We start from the raw sequence: 19,639 nt of genomic DNA on the forward strand, positions 1-19,639 counted from the left end.
CCAGGAGGCGGGAGGGACGCAAGCGGGAGCGCGGAGCCCGGCGTCTAGCTCCCCCGCGTGCCGCAGCAGCGACCCTTCCTAGTTGGTCGTTCCTTTTCCTCCGAGCTCCGGGAGGAGGAAGCTCCCGCTAGCGTCTCCCACTTCCCACGGCTGGAGGAAGGGGCCACACGGAGGGAGCAAGACAGGGAGCAGAGGCGGCGGGCTTCAGGGGGGCGGGAAGCGGGAGGCGGGTGTGAGATGGGGTCCTGAGGCTGGAAGGGAGCCCGGGGACAAACGGAGTTGCACACGCTCGGAAGGCGGGAGGGGGCAAGGAGAAGGCTGCCTTAGAGGTGAGGTGAATTGGGGGACGATCTTGGGTCGCGATGTCGCGTGAAGCGCAAGGATGTCAGGAACTGTGGGGACCGAGATATGGTCTAGGAAAGGGAGTGGGCGAAGAGAAGTCCATCGGGGCGGGCCGGGGGGTGGGACTGGGGGAGAGCCCCGGAAGCTGAGCGAACACCCATCCTCCTAGGTCCTAGGCTGGGACCCGGGCTGTCCGCCAGGGCTGGGAGACAGTGGAGGAGGCCGGTCGATGGTTACGCGCGATGCCAACGACGACCGCCCCACGGTGGACCGCGGCTGCCCGTGTGCGGAGGAACGGGAGAGGCGGCTGGGTGCGGGCTGCGCTGCGGTCCGAGAGCCAGGACAGAGTCCCAGGCTGTACAGTGATGGGCGGAGAGACTCGCAGTCCTGAGAAGTATTATGGGCTGTACTGGGAGATTTGGAGAGGGTGGAGGGGGGGCGGTCTGAGGGATTCCGGGCGGCACCGCTAAGGCGATGCCGCGAGCAGCATCCGCGCCCTCTCCTTCCCGCCCCAGCCCGGGTTTGTTCAGTCAGGGCTCCAGCCCGGCGGCCGGGAGGAAGAAAAGGAAGAGGGAAGGAGCCTTTACCTGGCTCTGACGCGACGGGTCCCAGGCCCCCGGCTCCGCTTCCCACTCAGAGATCTCCTCCCCTCTCTTCCCCGCCACCCGTTTCTACGCAGACCGCTGCCCCAGTCCCTTGAGGAGCCTCCGCCAACTCCGCAGGACCCCGCCGGGAAGCAGAGCCCACCCCTTTACCAATCACCGCCCGTTTTCTATCGACCGATGGGGCCCATAGCCAATAGGAAGAGCTGATCCCAAGAGGCCCGGAATAAGGGGGAGGAGCTGGCAAAACTTGGAGGTGTGACTATCACTGCCGAGGCGTGGTCACAGATTAAGCTCCACCCGGGGCTATCGAACCCCTGAGTAGAACTGATGGGCGGGATTAAGATGGAACCGACGACCAAACACAAACTCTTGAGCTAAGGCATGGCCAATTGGGCCGGGGTAGAGAGGAGGGGTGTTGCGGGTAATTTTAGCCAATAGAGAGTAGAGAGCGGTGGGGACTGTAGAACCTCTTCCAATAAGAAGCGGTAAGGGCGTGCCTTGCCACTTTCCCTAGGGCAAAGGGAGGGTTTGCCGAAACCTCCCGAAACCGGCCAATGAGATCGGAGGCGGAGCCAAGTTCAGCCAACCAGAAAGCTGAACTGATCTCAGCACCGTTACTGGGCGGTGCCTACGGTCTTCGAGCCACTAAGCTCTCGTCAGGGGAGGCCCCGGAGCCTTCCAATGAGGGACTGGGGCGAACTCTAGTTCTTCCAATCGGTGCGCGGCGCTGGCAATTCAAACTGATACCGGGTTGGAGAGGCCGGAAAAGCGGAAGAGGGAGCGAAAACCAACGTGTTTGGTGACAGACCCCAGCGCCGACTGAGCCCCCAAAGCGACTTCAGCCTTGCCCCACCACCACCGCGCGCCCGGGAACAGCCGCTCCAGGAAGAGACCTGAGGGGACTGCGGGGGGCACGAGGGACAGCTGAGAGGAGGAAAGACGCGAGAGAAACAGCGCGAGCACGCTGAGGGCTGGGGGTTGCCAGGAAGGGGGCCCGCGGACCCGCAGAGCGGAGGAAAGTCCAGGAGAGAGGGGCGGGACGGAGGAGAACCCGGGATCGCCTGGCAGAAAAAGCGAAGGGAGTTTCTGAATCCTGGGAAGAGGAGAAGTGGGAAGGGACGCTTAGCCCGAGATCCGAGAGCAGGGAACGGGAGCGCTCCGCGGGAGGGGCTTAATGCTGGGAAAGGGGCCTCTTAAAAGAGGAGAAGCTTTAAATAAGACGATCGGAGAAGACTGAGGGAATTGCTATGAAGGGGCAGGGGCTGAAGAGTAGAGGACTCCTTTAGACAGCAGAAAGGGAAAGCTGTTGAGAAGTTCCCTTCAAATCCCACCTGCCTCCTCTCCAATTCAAACTCCACTCCCTTATCCAAAAGTTAAAAAGAAAAGCCAAGTTGCCGCGCTCCCCTGTTCCTACTCAATAAATACTTCTACTCCGCCACTGGGAAAACAGAAAAAAACTAATTTCCTTCCCAATATCAGAACTTAGAAAAGCTCGAGGTCTCGCAACTTGAATTTTAGCCTAGGGGAATCAAAGTAGTAGGAGCACTGCTCTTGTTTCCTTTTTCAAAATCTCACACCTCATCCTTCCTGCGACACCATGTCTACCAACATTTGTAGTTTCAAGGACAGGTGCGTGTCCATCCTGTGTTGCAAATTCTGTAAACAAGTGCTCAGCTCTAGGGGAATGAAGGCTGTTTTGCTGGCTGATACTGAAATAGACCTTTTCTCTACAGACATCCCTCCTACCAAGTAAGTCATGCTAGTGGCGGGCAACGGTAGCTTTTAACTAAATGGGAACACTTATGGCTTGGATCTGTGGGAGTCAACAAAGAGGTTATCATTTCGGTGTTCCAGCCACTCCCACCAGTTTGATGATCCCCTTGGAATATATCTAAGTGGGCAGACTGTCTGGACAAAGTCTGTGGTTTAGCCAAGGTGGTCAGTCCTGATATAATGCTTCTAGTTCAATTATAGTCATATGACCACACATCTCTTAAGTTTGATTCCTCGTTCAGTGCCCTGCCCAACCATCCTATTTCGCTGAATCAAGTCCATGATGTAGACTCTAGGTAAATTCAGGCGAAATTTTCTGTACTGTTGGAGAGGAGAGGTCATTTAAGTTTTTCATTTCTATCCATGAAAGTTTGCACCAAAAAAAAAAAAAAATCAGTTTTCTACCATTATTTGCAATTGGCATCCTAAATCAGATCCGTTGTTCATCAAATTCAGTTTTCTTTCCTCAAAACTCTCTCTCTCTGAAAGAGATGTAAATTGATTTTTATGGGATGAAAAATAGAGACTTAGCCTTAATCCTTATCTCCAATAAAGCCTATTTTGGACATTACACATTTGTTCCCATACTTGAACCCTTTTAAAATCTGTTTGTGGCCGGGTGCGGTGGCTAACGCCTGTAATCCCAACACTTTGGAAGGCGGAGACGGGCGGATCACCGGAGGTCAGGAGTTCAAGATCAGCCAGGCCAACATGGTGAAACCCCGTCTCTACTAAAAATATAAAAATTAGCTGGGTATGGTGGCAGGCGCCTGTAATCCCAGCTACTTGGGAGGCTGAGGCAGGAGAATCGCTTGAACCCTGGAGGCGGAGGTTGCAGTGAGCTGAGATCATGCCATCGCACTCCGGGGGGTGGGGGTGGGGGACAAAAGCAAGGCTTTGTCTCAATAAATAAATAAATAAATAAAATCTGTTTGTTTTCAGCCACTAACTGCTTTCAGGTGTAGAGTCCTTAAGAATTTGCCTCCTATTTGGTAAAATAGTCATTTTATTTGACTCAAATAAACCTTTTTCTAGCTCTAAATAGTACTTTCCCTTTCCATAGTCAACATATATGTGCCCTACGTGAATCTTCAAGATTTAGTTCTTTATTGAAATTGTATTATTAAAAGGAAAGTAATTATCCAAAATATGAGTGGACAGTTATTCTCTAAGTCTTTGCATACAGATCCAGAGGAAGCAGGCTAATAACTACAATTCATTTTAAATTAATTTCATGATAATGATAGAAGCTTTACAAGTTTTTAAATTTACCCAGGTAAAGCTGTGTACTCTTCCTTTCTTGAAATCTTTTCTGAATTGATCTAAGTGTAATCATGCCTCACAGCAAAACCAAAGGCTCTCATCTATTGCAGAGATAAATGGGTTATTTTAAAATCTTATCAATTTTTTTAAATTCTAAGTTAATATTTGACATTTGTGTGTGTGCATCATATATGTATTTCAAAAAAGGAAAAACACTAGAAAATAAATAATAGAACCTACTGCTACAAAGTTCTGAGATTCATTGTCCACTGCTTTTTGTTTTTAGTAGCTCATACACAAATTTAAAATATTAACCCATTCATTGCAATAGCTATGGTAAGTAATAAGGCAGTCATAAGGAAGGCTAGGTGAATTGTTACAGGTTAGACCCAAGTCTAGAATAGAATCAGGTTTTTCCTATTTTCTGCTCTTCTTTGTAGGGGTTAAAATAGTAATGAATTAGCGTGCTAAGATGTGTGTGAATCAATGAACACATAAAAAAATTTTAAATGGAAAATTTGTCAGATGTTTATGGTGAGCTCACAAATCTGAACTGACTCTTTAAAAACATACTATAGTTCTATGTTAGCTTTCAGCTCTTTGGATTGACAAAATTTGTGCTAAATCAAGCATAGAATTACTATCCGATTCAGCAGTTCTGGGTTCATATCCAAAAGAATTCAAAGCTGGATCTTGGAAGAGAGATTTGCACACCCATGTTCATTAACAGCATTATTCACAATAACCAAGAGGTGGAAGCAATCCAAACGTCCATTGACTATACAGATGAATGGATAAACAAAATGTGGTTTGGGTACCTATAGTTCCACCTACTTGGGAAACTCTGGTAGGAGGGTCACTTGACCCCAGGAGATTCATTACACAACAGTGTGATTATATTTAACACATCTGCTCTGCACACATAAAACTTGCTAAGTTGGTTAATTTTGTTAATTTTTTGCCACAATTAAATTTTTTGTAAAGTACATTTGACTGTCTTTTTATACCTTTCTCTCTCCAGCGCAGTGGACTTCACTGGAAGATGCTATTTCACCAAAATCTGCAAATGTAAACTGAAGGACATCGCATGTTTAAAATGGTAATTTGTGGCACTATTCTGGATAGCCCTGGGTTTGGAAGATGGATATTGACACCAAAGCATAGAGAAAGATTCAATGGGCCGCAACAAGCACTGGTATAAAGCATGCAATGAGCCATTGAAAAAGCATTTATTACTTAGAGCTATTTTTTAAAAGGGTTTTGTGATGCTTCACATTAGTATATAATTTTACAGTTTTCAAAGTGTATTCACAGTATCCGCTTCAATTTTCAGAACAAGGCAATGTAGGTTAGCGGGGGAAAACACTTGGATTTACAATAATAAAAATCATGTTTGAGGTCTGACCCTACCCTTACTCTCAATGTGATCTTGAATTAACTCCTTAAGCCTCTAAACTGCTGAACCTCTGTTTTCTTATTTAATTTCTAGGTTATTATTTTTTCTTTCTTTGTTTTTAGAGGGGTCTCATACTGTTGCTCAGGCTGGAGTGCAGTGGCATGATCATAGCTCACTGTAGCCTTGAACTCCTAGGCTCAAGTGATTCTCCTACCCCAGCCTCCTGAGTAGCTGGGACTACAGGCAGGCACCACCATGCCTGGCTGTTTTTTATTTTTTGTAGCAATAGGGTCTTGCTATGTTGCCCAGGCTGATATCAAACTCCTGGCCTCAAGTGATCCTCCCTCCTCAGCTTCCCAAAGGGCTGGGATTACAGGTGTGAGCCACCGCATCCTACCTTAATTAATTAATTAATTAATTTATTTATTTTTTAGAAGGAGTTTTTGCTCTTGTTGCCCAGGCTGGAGTGCAGTGGCACAATCTCAGCTTACTGCAACCTCCACCTCCCAGGTTCAAGTGATTCTCCTGCCTCAGCCTCCCAAGTAGCTGGGATTACAGGCATGCACCACAATGCCCAGCTAATTTTTTTTTTTTTTTTTTTTTTTTTTTTGTATTTTTAGTAGAGACGGGATTTCTCCATGTTGGTCAGGCTGCTCTTGAACTCCCAACCTCAGGTGATCTGCCCACCTTGGCCTGCCAAAGTGCTGGGATTACAGGCATGAGCCACCACGCCCAGCCATTCTGTCTTATTAAGATAGAAATTTAATAATCTTCTGTGTTTACCTTATCAAGTTATTGTAAAGATCAAATATGAATATTAAAAGGCTCAATAAACTATAAATTACAACACAGTTGAGAGGTATTACTATAATCTTTTGAGAAGTAGACAGACATGTTGTTATTTTCATTTTAGGAGGAAAAAAGTTGAAATTTTCTCATTTAGATGGGGTTTCTATTATAAATGACAATCCTAATAATTTAAATTGGCAAACTCTTCTTATGTACTATTTTATTTCATTCCTTTATTTAAGCTATACTTATATTGAGGAGCCAGTATGTGGTAGTTGTTGTTACAAGGACTGGAAAGACAACAGAATCTAGATGAAGTCACTGGCCTTTTTTTTGAGACGGGGTCTTGTTCTGTCGCTCAGGCTAGAGTGCAGTGGCGCGATCTCTGCTCACTGCAACCTCCGCCTCCCAGGTTTAAGTGATTCTCCTGCCTCAGCCTCCTGAGTAGCTGAGACTACAAGCACGCACTGCTATGCCCAGCTAATTTTTTGTATTTTAGTAGAGACAGGGTTTCACTGTGTTGCCCAGGCTGGTCTCAAACTCCTGAGATCTGGCAATCTGCCCGCCTTGGCCTCCCTAAGTGCTAGGATTACAGGTGTGAGCCACTGCACCCAGCCCACCTGGCTAATTTAGTATTTTTAGTAGAGATGGGATTTCACCATGTTAGCCAGGCTGTTCTCAAACTCCTGATCCACCTGCCTCAGCCTCCCGAAGTGCGGGATTACAGGTGTGAGCCACCACGCTTGGGCAACAACATTTTTTTTTTCTTGAGATGGAGTCTTGCTGTGTTGCCCAGGCTGGAGTGCAATGACATGATCTCGGCTCACTGCAACCTCCATCTCCCATGTTCAAGTGATTCTCTCACCTCTGCCTCCCGAGTAGCTGGGACTACAGGCACACGCCACCATGCCCAGCTAATTTTCGTATTTTTAGTAGAGACAGGGTTTTGCCATGTTGGCCAGGCTGGTCTCGAACTCTTGACTTCAAGTGATCTGCCTGCCTCAGCCTCCCAAAGTGCTGGGATTACAGGCGTGAGCCACCATTCCCGAGCAACATTTTCAAAAGAAAACCAAAACAGGAAATTTTAATCATATATTTTGTCTAACCCAATGTATCCAAAATATTATTTCAATGTGTAACCAACATAAACTACTAATGTAATGTTTTATATTCCATGTTTTGTTCTTACTCTTTGAAATCTGGTGTACATTTTACACTTAACAGCACATCTCAATTCAGGCCAGCCCCATTTCAAGTGTACGACAGCCACATGTAGCTAGTCGCTATTATTCTTGACAGCATAGACCCGGACCTTGGTATGGAGGGGTTTTAATTTTGTTTTTGGCTGTTGAAGGGGTTTTAACCAGGCAACAGAATGATCTCATGTAGCCACTAGAATGTTAGCTCCATGAGAACAAGGGCTTTGTTTTGTTTACCACTGTATTCCTAGCACCTAGAGCAGTGCCTGACAGATAGTAGGTACTCAATAAATGTTAGTTCAGTGATGAATCAATGGATGAATGAATGAATACAAGTGGTAATTAAAGCCATGGAATTTATTCTTGCAATACATTGCATATATAGGACATGACATGACAAATATCTTGCAATATATTGCATATATAGGACATGACAAATAACTGTCAGTCCTAGTCCAAAAACAACTTTTGTTTTCATTTGTTTGCCTTTCAAGCAAGTTATAATTAGAAGACATATTTTAGGTGGGATGGTACCTTTTATAGTAATCTTTATTGGGTCTCATAAAAATAACTGACTCACGAATCTCACAGAGTAAGATTAGCTTCAATAAGAATTTTTACAACTCAAGGTATAAACAGTTTATGTTGCTATTTTTTTTAAGTACTAGCTAAAACATTCCCTGTAGGTTCACTCTATTTAATATGTGACTAGCTAGTTAAAAAAAAAAAAAATTGTGAAAGAGTGAGGTACTTATAATCAGCTAGATAATTCTGAAAACTGTAAAAACTTTTGCAACTTTCTCTAGAGGCTGTAGATTGCTTTATTTCTGAATTCCTTCAAAAACATTGAGACTAAAATTAGAGCAGCCAGATTGTATTTGGTTTACAGGGACTCATGCTGTCTTCCTACCTCTCCATCTGTTGAAACAGTTTTTAGGTGCTGGCATGAAACTAGAACATGTAAGAACCCAACTTGCCACAGTCCTGGGATAGCAAAAACCTTTACCCACAGAACTGAGTTTATTTTGTCTGTACAGCACATCAGTTTGGGTGGTTTATAGAACAAATCGCAACATTATGGCATCTAGAAGCTAACTTCTGAAGGGAGAATGCATAAAATAATACTAGCAGGACAAGTGTGGTGGCTCACGCCTGTAATCCCAGCACTTTGGGAGGCCAAGGCAGGTGGATCACCTGAGGTCAGGAGTTCGAGACCAGCCTGACCAACATGGTAAAACCCCGTCTCTACTAATAATACAAAAATTATCTGGGCATGGTGGCATATGCCTATAATCCCAGCTATTCTGGAGGCTGAGGCAGGAGAATCACTTGAACCTGGGAGGCGGAGGTTGCAGTGAGCTGAGATGGCGCCACTGCACTCCAGCCTGAGCGACAAGAGGAAAACTCTGTCTCAATAACAACAACAACAATAATAATAATAATAGCAAAGAAATGTGAGAATATGTTACTATTATTCACTTGAAGACTGCTTTCCCACTTGATGGTAGAACTGCACCCCCATACCATCCCAAAGATCCCAGCAATGAAAGTTGTTAGGAGGAAATGAGATCTAAATTATATGGTCTATTTATATAAGCATATGAAAAGACTTATCTGGCCAGTTATTACATGGTATCTAGTAACATTTACTTTCTTTTCTAGTGGGAATATTGTAGGTTATCACGTGATTGTTCCATGTAGTTCCTGTCTTCTTTCCTGCAACAACGGACACTTCTGGATGTTTCACAGCCAGGCAGTTTATGATATTAACAGACTGGACTCCACAGGTAAGAAACAATTGACTTGCACATTCTTGTAATATTTCTCTGTCAATACCTGAGTAAAATTCCCAATAGATCATTTCGGGATTCCTTTTAGATCTTCTTAACCGGATCAGCTAGAGTGAAACTTCAATTCTTTTTTCCCAGACATTCACTTATGAAAACTATTAGGCAAAATTCATTGTCATTTCTATGTTCATCCTTGTACTTAAGGCCTCAAACTTGGCTGAATTTCTTGGTCTTTTAAAATGAATATTATAATTGCTCTTAACTGCTGCCTTAATACATATTCTGACTCCAGAGAATTTTTGAAGATTTTAGATTTGCCAGTCAAGTGTGTGTGTGTGTGTGTGTGTGTGTGTGTGTGTGTGTGTCTGTGTCTGTGTGTGTATCTGCGTGTATGTAAGAAAGGGAGAGGCCAGGCTAGGGCAATGGGAGTTGAGACGAGGAGGACTAAGTAACCTCTGTATCTGGTGATGCTTCAGAATAAAAACAGACCCGACATCTATGTTAATACGTTATGACAGAATTTTAGTCAAGGGAAATATTTAACACCAAAGTATAAAGTATGTTGTACAGGTGCAGTTGGAGATGTTGTGGGTTCAATTCCAGACTACCATAATCATAAAGCAAGCAAATATCACAATTAAAGCAAGTCACACAATTTTTTGGTTTTCCAGTGTATATAAAAGTTATGTTTACAATATATTGTAGTCTATTAAGTGTGAAATAGCAGGACCTTTAAAAAGCAATATGCATACCTTAATCAAAAAACACTTATTCAACCAAGAGCAATGGCTAATGCCTGTTATCTCAGCACTTTGGCAGTCCAAGGTGGGAGGATCACTTGAGCCCAGGAATTTGAGACCAGCCTGGGCAACATGCTGAGACCTCATCTCTACAAAAAAAATACAAAAATTATCTAGGCATGGCGGTGCATACTGTCGTCCCAGCTACCCAGGAGGCTGAGGTGGGAGGATCACTTGAATTTGGGAGGTAGAGGCTGCAGTGAGCTGTGATCATGCCACTGCATTTCAGCCTGGGGAACAATATGAGACTATGTCTCAAAAAAGAAAAAAAAAATGCTTTATTGCTAAAAACTGCTAATGATCATCTGAACCTTCAGCAAGTCATAATCTTTTTGCTGGTGGAGGGTCTTGCCTTGATGTTGATGACTGCAAACCGATCAGGGTGGTGGTTGCTGGAGGTTAGGATGGCTGTGGCAATTTCTTAAAATAAGACAACAATGAGGTTTGCCACATGGATCGACTCTTCCTTTCACAAAAGATTTCTCTGTGGCATGTGATGCCATTTGATAGAATTTTACACATAGTAGAACTTCTTTCAAAATTGGAGTCAATCCTCTCAAATTCTACTACTACTTTACCAACTATGTTTATGTAATATTCTAAATCCTTTGTTTTCATTTCAACAATATTTGTAGCATCTTCATCAGAGTAGATTTCACCTCAAGAAACCATTTTCTTTGCTCATCCATAAGAAGCAACTCCTCATCCATTAAAGTTTCATCATGAGATTGCAGCAATGCAGTCACGTCTTCAGGCTCCATTTCTAAGTGTGGTTTTCTTACTATTTCTACCACATCTGCAGTTACTTCCTCCACTGAAGTCTAAAACCTCTCAAAGTTACCCCTGAGGGTTGGAATCAACTTCTTTCAAACTCCTGTTATGGTTGATATTTTGCCCTCCTCCCATGAATCAGGAATGTGCTTTTCCAGAAGGTTTTCAATGTACTTTGCCCAGATCCATCAGAAGAATTACTATCTATGGCAGCTATAGCCTTATGAAATGTATCTCTCAAGTAATAAGACTCGAAAGATTAAATTACTTCTTGATCCACAGGCTGCCAAATAGATGTTATTTTAAGGCATTAGAGCAACATTTATCTCCTCAAACAATGACATCAGAGCTCTTGGGTGACTAGGTGCATTGTTAATGAACAGTAATATTTTCAAAGGGATTTTTCTGAGCAGTAGGTCTTAACAATGGGCTTAAAATATTTAGTAAAACATGTTGTCAACAGATTTGCTGTCATCCAGGCTTTGCTGTTTCATTGATAGCACACAGGCAAAGTATATTTAGTATAATTCCTAAGAACCGTAGAAATTTCAGAATGGTAAATGAGCATTGGATTCAACTTGAAGTCACCAACTGCATTATCTTCTAACAAGAGAGTCAGCCTGTCCTTTGAAGCTTTGAAGCCAAGTATTACTTCTCCTCTCTAGCTATGAAAGTCCTAGATGGCGTCTACTTCCAATAGAAGGCTGTTTTGTGTATATTAAAAATCTCTGCTGGATCCAGTGGTTCATGCCTATAATCCCAGGATTTTGGGAGGCCGAGGTGGATGGATCACCTGAGGTCAGGAGTTTAAGACCAGCCTGACCAATATAGTAGAACTCTGTCTCTACTAAAAATGCAAAACTAGCCGGGCATGGTGACACATGCCTGTAATCCCAACTACTTGCTACTTGGGAGGCTGAGGCAGGAGAATGGCTTGAACCCAGGGGGCAGAGGCTGTGGTGAGCCAAGATCACGCCATTGCACTCCAGCCTGGGCAACAAAAGTGAAACTCCGTCTCAAAAAAAAAAAAAAAAAAGAAAAGAAAAGAAAAATCTGTTTTTAGTGTAGCCACCTTCATCAATGATCTTAGCTAGATCTTCTAGATAACTTGCTGCAGCTTCTACATCAGCACTTTTTGCTTCACCTGCACTTGCATGTTGTAGAAATGGCTTCTTTCCTTAAACTTTATAAACCAACCTCTGCTAGCTTCAAACGTTCTTCTACAGTTTCCTCGACTCTCTTGCCCTTCATAGAATTGCAGAGAGTTAAGACCTAGTTCTGGATTAGGTTTTCGCTTAAGGGAATGTCATGACTGGTTTAATCTTCTATCTAGGTGACTAAAACTTTTTCCATATCAGCAATAAGACTGTTTCACTTTCTTATTCATGTTTTCACTGGAGTAGCACTTCTTATGTCCTTTAAGAACTTTTCTTTGCAGTCACAAGTTGGCTAACAATTGGGCATAAAAGGCCCAACTTTCAGCCTGTCTCAGCTTTCAATATGTCTTCCTCACTACACTTAATCATTTCTAGCTTTTGATTTAAAGTGAGAGGCATGCGACTCTCTTTCACTTGAACACTTAGAGATCATTGTAGGGATATTAACTGGCCCAATTTCAATATTGTTGTATCTTAGGAAATAGGGAGGCCCCAGGAAAGAGAGAGAGAACAGCTGGTCAGTGGAGCAGTCAGAACACAGGAAATATTTATCGATTAAGTTTGCAGTCTTAAGTGGGTGTGGTCTTAAGTGAGTGTGGTTCATGGTACCCTGAAACAATTATAACAGTAACATCAAAAATCACAGATCACCATAATATATATCATAATAATGAAAAAGGTTGAAATATTGAGAGAACTATCAAAATGTAACAGACACAAGGTAAGCATATGCTGTTAGACTTACTCAATGCAGGATTGCCAAAACCTTCCATTTATATAAAGCCCAATATCTATGGTGTGCAATAAACTAAAGCACAATTAATTGAAGTATGCCTATACTAATTATTTTAGCAAGGCCAGGCATGGTGGCTCACACCTGTAATCTCACACTTTGGGAGGCCAAAACAGATGATCACTTGAGGTCAGGGGTTTGAGACCAGCCTGGCCAACATGATGAAACCCCCCTTGAACCTGGGAGGTGGAGGTTGCAGTAATCCGAGATTGCACCACTGCACTCCAGCCTGGGCAACAGAGTGAGACCCTGTCTCAAAAAAAAAAAAAAAAAAAAAAAAAATTATTTTAGTAAGAAAGTATACTACCAATTCTTTTTTTTCTTTAGATTTTATTTGTAGCATAATTTTATTAATATGCACTTCAAATATACATTGAAAAGACATATAACAGATACGTAAAATCTAGGCTTAATGACATGGTGATATTTTACTAGATTTGCTTCAGGTCTTTTCTATTCTTTTAAGATATCAAATTACCTACTAACACTCATCATTTTATCCCTGGAACTTACTATTACCTTGAAGTCGGTATATAACATTCTATACATGTTTTTATGCTATTGTCACATACATATACTCATGAGCAATGAAAAATATTGTTCTGTAAAATTTAAAATACTACATGCATGGTTTTGTACTTTATATATCATTTAATATCTTATATTAATTTAATTTACATTTTCAAATGTACTTACACTGATACATTTAATTTTTAAAATTTCTTCTAAGTATACTTTACTAAAAATTGCCCTCCAAAATGACTGTACTAATGTAGTCTCACCAGTAATGTACAAGTGTCTTATTGTGTGGCAAGAGATTATGACATATTATACTAAGTCCTATTTTTTTTTCTTCTGATGATAAAGCTGGACTCAGTTTCCTAGTCTTCCTTGCAGCTAAGTGTTACCAAAAGACGATACTGGTGACATGCGAGTAGAAGAAATATGTGGTCCTTAAGTTACAGTGACCAATAAGTGAATCTTCCCCATGTTTTATTTACCCATCTATCAACTGAATGGAGAGTTCTCTGAGGGCCATAAAGAAAGCTGAGCTTCAAGATGAGAGAAACAGGGTTTCCTGAATGACCTCATCATTTTAAAAAAAAAAAAAAAAGACCTCATCATTTAAAAAAAAAAAAAATTCTTTTTCCTTGTGTTAAGGTGTTAAGGCACTGAAATACTAATTCTTTCTTTTTTTTTTTGAGACAGAGTTTCACTCTTGTTTCCCAGGCTGATGTGCAATGGTGTTGCACATCTTGGCTCACTGCAGCCTCCACCTCCTGGGTTCAAGCAATTCTCGTGCCTCAGCCTCCCAAGTAGCTGGGATTACAAGCATACACCCAGCTAATTTTTTTGTATTTTTAGTAGAGACGGGGTTTCACCATGTTGGTCAGGATGGTCTTGAACACCTGACCTCAGGGGATCCACCCGCCTCAGCCTCCCAAAGTGCTGGGATTACAGGTGTGAGTCACCATGCCTGGCCTGAAGTACCAATTCTTTTTTTTTTTTTTTTGAGATGAAGTCACTCTGTCACCCAGGCTGGAGTGCAGCGGCACAATCTCGGCTCACCACAACCTCTACCTCCCAGGTTCAAGTGATTCTCCTGCCTCAGCCTTCTGAGTGGCTGGGATTACAGGCGTGCGCCACCGCACCTGGCTAATGTTTGTATTTTTAGTAGGGATGGGGTTTCACCATGTTGGCCAAGCTGGTCTCGAACTCCTGACCTCAGGTGATCCGCCCACCTTGGCCTCCCAAAATGCTGGGATTACAGGTGTGAGCCACTGCACCAGCCAAAGTACCAATTTTTAAAGGGGGTTTACATAATACTTTTTATATTGCCTGGAGCCATTGAGTTTTGTTCTAAGACACATGTTCTCAATGTCTAACATCTATTTACACAACAGACCAAGTTGATTTTAAGGAACTTTTCCTTTTTTTTTTTTTTTTTTTTTTTTTTGGAGACAGGGTCTTGCTCTGTCACCCAGGCTGGAGTGCAATGGCACAATCCGTCTCACTGCAGCCTCGACCTCCCAGGCTCAAGCAATTCTCCCACCTCAGCCTTCTCAATAGGTGGGACCACAGGTATGTGCCACCATCCCTGGCTAATTTTTTGTATTTTTCGTAGAGACTGGTTTTTGCCATTTTGCCCAGGGTGATCTCAACCTCCTGTCCTCAAGTGATCTGCCCACCTCGGCCTCCAAAGTGCTGGGATTATAGGCCTGAGATACCTCGCCAGCTGACTTTAAGGAACTTGACAATCTAAGTCGACACTAGCTTTCTTAGGTTCCTAAATGCATATTTTAGTCTCCTTTAGAACTTAAATGTATTTTTAAATATATGATTTGCCTTCACAGACCAAAAGATCATGAATTGCAAGCTAGGTTTTCAAGGGTCTTTAAATCCTCCAATTATGCTTAGATTTTTATAGATTTGATTTTTTTTAATCATCTGAGATTCAACTGTGGCTCTCAATCTATCATTTATGGGGTCTTAATTTAAAACTTTGGTGTGTTAAGAAGGCCATTTTCATGTAAGGACTTATCTGAACTCCCCTAAATGGAATACAGTCTCCTAATTTAAGCCTCCAGTTTTATATTTGTATTGCCCATGGGACACATTAAAGGAAGTTTCTGCTTTGATAGTATTTTTCCTGCTTTACAGGATTCAAAACACAGGGTGGAGATTTTTCAAGTTTGATTTACTTTTTAATATTGGTCAATTTTTCAAAGATAAAAGCTCCGCGTTCCTCCATTTGCACTGAATCTAATCCATAAGAAACAGATGTATCACAGGATTTCCTTCCTCCCTTCTTAACAGAGAAAGGAAGGTGCTGCTTCTGTCAGATCCAATCTCTTAGTTTATTTTTCCTCCTTTGAACCAATTGTGCTGAGCAGCTTCATGTCTCTGAGTACTGACTCCAAGAATATCAAGCTTCTGCTTTGTAACCCTAATATTGTGATTTTAAGCAAGATTTTCTAGATGCTTGGTATCAAAGCAAGTTTCTAATGGCGTCACAACTGTCCTTGAATCACCTGAGCCAGCAGTGTCAAAGGAATGCATAGACAAGCTTTATAAATTCTAGAATGTTTAAACTGAAAAGGACTCCCGGAGGTCTGTTTTCTAGGCTAGTCTTCATATGGAGACCTGATTTCCCAGGACTTTCTGGAGGAGCCTTGGGAAACCTCAGCTCAAATTTCCTGAAATTGGCAAATGCCCTCAAAGGCAAAATGGCTTCAGCCCTACGTTTACGTTTATGGGTTCTAATTTTCTCTTTGATTTTTGCCTCGCAATTCCTTACAGCTCTTCCTGTCAGCTCTTCCATGACATTTACCAGGAGCAGAACACCATTCATTCTTGGGGTGGGGGTGGGGTAGCGTTTTTTATTATAAGCAATTCAAACACAAAAAGATTATAGAAAATAATAAGATACACATCTGTATCCCTGTCAGCATCAAATACATGCTAACTTCTTGCCAGATTAGATTACAGTATCTCCCTCAGTCAAGGTAAACAGTTGATTATTTCTACTGTTTCAACAATGTCACATTACACATCCCTGTGCATGTCTCCATGAACCACCTATGCAAGATGGGCAACTGAGGAAGGGATGAGCAATGGTCTCCATTTGCAATATTTTTTTAAATTCATAAAATGGAATAATCTCCAGAAGTAAAAATAAACGAGCAAAATCCAAACAAGTCAACATAGATTAACCTCAAAAACATAATGAGTGAAAAAGCAAATTATAAAACAATATGTAGTGTAATAACATTCTATACAAAATTTAAATCCACAAAACAATAATATATGTTGTCTATGTTACATGCATTTGTAGTCAAACCATGCATGGTATACTAGCAGTGGTGAACACTGGATTCAAACCAAATCTCCAAATGCTGGCTCGTTCCATTCTACCACGTGGCTGCTATCTCAGTGTGTATGGAGTGGGTATCCTGAATTGCTGGGTCCTCTTTGTGTCCACACTGATAACTGGACAGCTTAAGATTTGTTTTTCTGGCCAGGCATGGTGGCTCACATCTGTAATCCCAGCACTTTGGGAGGCCGAGGCAGGGGGATCACCTGAGGTCAGGCGTTCATGACCACCCTGATCAACATGGTGAAACCCCATCTCTACTAAAAATACAAAAATTACCTGGGCATGGTGGCACTCGCCTGTAGTCCCAGCTACTCGGGAGGCTGAGGCATGAGAATCACTTGAACCTGGGAAGCAGAGGTTGCAGTGAGCCAAGATTACTCCACTCGACTCCAGCCTGGGCAACAGAGCAAGACTCCGACTCAAAAAAAAAAAAAAAAAAGATGTTCTTTCCTTGTGAAGTTAATTGGCTATCCTAGAGGTCAGTTATTTTCCATTTAGTGTTTTGAACTTATAATTTATATACGCCCAGAGTAATAAACTTGTCATTATCCTCTACTGTATGTTTAGTCATTTACTGTATACCCGTGCTGTATTCTTCAGTATGAAATCTGACTATTCTTTCTCAGTGAAGTTTTTGATTATTCTTTTGTTTATTATAGTGACTGCTGCAACCTGGCCCTAAAGTTTAGGTTACACCTCTGCCTGTGGACTGAAACCCACTGATATCAAGGATTGCAGTTCATATTATAACTGGCTGTGAACCCTTGCTTTTTTTCTGAATCAGAAAAATGGCACCAGCTACTTCTCTGCTTATTGAAGGGATGAGGAGACTTATTCAGGGCTTTTCCCTGAACCCTCCAAAGAGGCACTTAATCTAAAAGGATCTTGTGTGATCTCCATTCTTAAACATCATTAAAATAGATCAGAAAATTATCAGTGTGTAGTGATTATGGTATAATGCAGCTGGAGGCAGGGTTTGAGTAAATGGACTCCTGAGAGCCTTTTGAGCTGTAAAATTCTAGATTTCAAGCCCTTGCTTAAAAGGATTTAAAGAATGTTTATGTCCTACCCCTTAAAAAAAAGTGTTTGCCAGGCATGGTGGCTCATGCCTGTAATCCCCAACAGTTTGGGAGGTCAACGAGAGACGATCGCTTGAGCCCAGGAGTTTGAGACTAGCCTGGGCAACATAATGGGAACCTGTATCTACAAAATAAAATTAGCCATGTGTGGTAGTACATGCCTGTAGTCCCAGCTACTTGGGAGGCTGAGGTAGGAGGATCACTGGAGCCCTGGAGGTTCAGGCTGCAGTGAGCTATGATTGTGAACTGTGATCCTGCCAGGCACTCCAGCCTGGGCAACAGAGAGAGAACTTGTCTCAAAATAAATAACTAAAGTTTATGTCCTAGATGGATAATATTAGATAATTTTATTTGCAGTACATTCTTTAATAGCTACTCTTTTTACTGCTAACACTATGGTTTATATAAGAATATTAACATGTAAAGTTTCATAATTTGTGTTCTGAGTTATAACAGTAGTGAACATTAAAGAATTTTATGACTTTTTATTTTCAGGTGTAAACGTCCTACTCTGGGGCAACTTGCCAGAGATAGAAGAGAGTACAGATGAAGATGTGTTAAATATCTCAGCAGAGGAGTGTATTAGATGAATGAAATTATGATATATATGATATACAGATTTTTTTCTATTTAAAAAATATATTAATGGGTCAACTTTAAAATTGTTAGTCTGCCAGTGATCTTTTTTGGAAAACAAAAATAGGGCGTTTGTTGATTTATTTATTTTCTGTCTCTAATTAATTACCTCAGTTTGATTGAAGCCAGTGGAGTTGTGCTTTTCCTCTACTTCTAAACTTCCTCTCCCCCACCTTCTTCTGCCCAGTGTAGGTGTATTCTTAAATTCAGACAGGAGAAGATTCTTTCACATATCACTCAGTTACCTCCCAATGTGGGGGAGTTTTTCTTACAACTTGATACCAGATACCATTAATTTTACATTCCCGAATAAAGGCCTAGTGCCCACGCATATTTCAACCATGCATATATCAAGCTCAACCAAGTTTGAATAGGGGATGTAAAAAACAAGCTGTTAGGTTTCCATGGGCACTGGTTCTCATAGGTTCTATTGGTGATAACTGCTTTAATATGGAGCAAGAGTTTGTGAATCAAGAAATAGAATAAATTAAAATTTAAAATATATGGAGGCATCCTCTCGACTGCTCAGCATGATGTTAGATAAATGAATTTGTCAGAAAATATCAGTGTACACTGTTTACCAATGTTATTTATTTACATTCTTCTAAAGCCATTATGGATACTGTATGATGAGAGCTAAACCTAAATAAGTTATCCTGTTCCCTAGGACTTTCTCTGTAAATAGCGAATTTTAGATGAGTAGTCTGTCCTAAATCTTAAATCGAAAAAAAACTAAAGAAGCGATTTGCTTAAGCCATTGTACATTATAAAGAGCTGTTTCGCTTTGCTTTGCTTTGCTTTGTTTTGTTTTGTTTTTTTAAAGCTGTGCTCAGAGCCACAAAGGAATAGGAAAGTAGGGTAGTGTTGGATTCTGGTTTTATGTAAAGCTAAAATAAATGTATCTCTTTAATATCTCAGTTGTAGGGATTTTGTCAATACCAAAGAAGACTGAGTTGTGGTTTTGCAAATAAAGTTTTTTCTAAAAATGACCATTCTTCCTTTAATTTTTTATTATACCCACTTATCATATGTAACAGTATAAAGAAATAGTGCTTAAAGTATAGAATATAAGGCTAATGTTTCTTGAATACTTACCATATGCCAGATGCTGTTCTAAGTGCTTTAGACATTTAACTCCACACAACAAACCTATGAGGTAGGTACCATTATTAATCCTTTTTTTTTTTTTTTTAACTGGTAAATCAGGTGAGACAGAGAGAAGTTAAGTAACTTGGTTAAGGTAGCATAACCGGTCAGAGTGCTCAGACAGAAGACTGACTCCAAAAGCTCCTGCTCATGTGAATTATTTATGGTCTTACATAGCCAGGATACCTGCTGGGTAACTAACTACATTGTTATGTGCCCTAGA

The 19,639-nt window shown here is 41.6% G+C and overlaps 2 protein-coding genes across 7 annotated transcripts in view; one reads left to right on the forward strand and one right to left on the reverse strand.

The window, feature by feature from the left end:
* The window catches only part of SRGAP2 (SLIT-ROBO Rho GTPase activating protein 2), a 249,053-nt gene extending 247,659 nt beyond the window's left edge, over positions 1-1,394 (reverse strand). For both annotated transcript variants that reach the window (XM_025374780.1, XM_025374790.1), the window contains exon 1: positions 930-1,394. The gene's annotated coding sequence lies outside the window, so the exon portion shown is untranslated. The remainder of the gene's footprint in view (positions 1-929) is intronic.
* Positions 185-19,336, forward strand: FAM72A (family with sequence similarity 72 member A). Of its 5 annotated transcripts, XM_025374813.1 has the most exons (5): positions 185-329; positions 519-736; positions 5,005-5,082; positions 9,030-9,154; positions 18,130-19,336. In XM_025374813.1, the coding sequence occupies exons 2-5, from the start codon at positions 585-587 to the stop codon at positions 18,222-18,224; spliced, it is 450 nt and encodes a 149-aa protein (XP_025230598.1). In that variant the 5' UTR covers positions 185-329; positions 519-584; the 3' UTR covers positions 18,225-19,336. The 5 variants fall into 5 exon arrangements, with proteins under 5 accessions (XP_025230598.1, XP_025230588.1, XP_025230618.1 ...); XM_025374803.1 differs by lacking the exons at positions 185-329; positions 519-736 and adding an exon at positions 1,685-2,696; XM_025374833.1 differs by lacking the exons at positions 185-329; positions 519-736 and adding an exon at positions 1,685-2,576 and having other exon boundaries at positions 18,130-19,333.
* Positions 19,337-19,639: the final 303 nt, after the last annotated feature.

The sequence above is a fragment of the Theropithecus gelada genome, chromosome 1, assembly GCF_003255815.1.
Source record: "Theropithecus gelada isolate Dixy chromosome 1, Tgel_1.0, whole genome shotgun sequence".
NCBI classification, from domain to species: Eukaryota; Metazoa; Chordata; class Mammalia; order Primates; family Cercopithecidae; genus Theropithecus; species Theropithecus gelada.

Excerpts from the sequence above, each read along its gene's own strand:
- FAM72A (XM_025374813.1), top strand. The coding sequence starts at position 585 with ATGCCAACGACGACCGCCCCACGGTGGACCGCGGCTGCCCGTGTGCGG. Across the intron at positions 5,083-9,029 it reads GACATCGCATGTTTAAAATG|TGGGAATATTGTAGGTTATC; the intron begins GTAATTTGTGGC and ends TTTCTTTTCTAG. Across the intron at positions 9,155-18,129 it reads TAACAGACTGGACTCCACAG|GTGTAAACGTCCTACTCTGG; the intron begins GTAAGAAACAAT and ends TTTTATTTTCAG.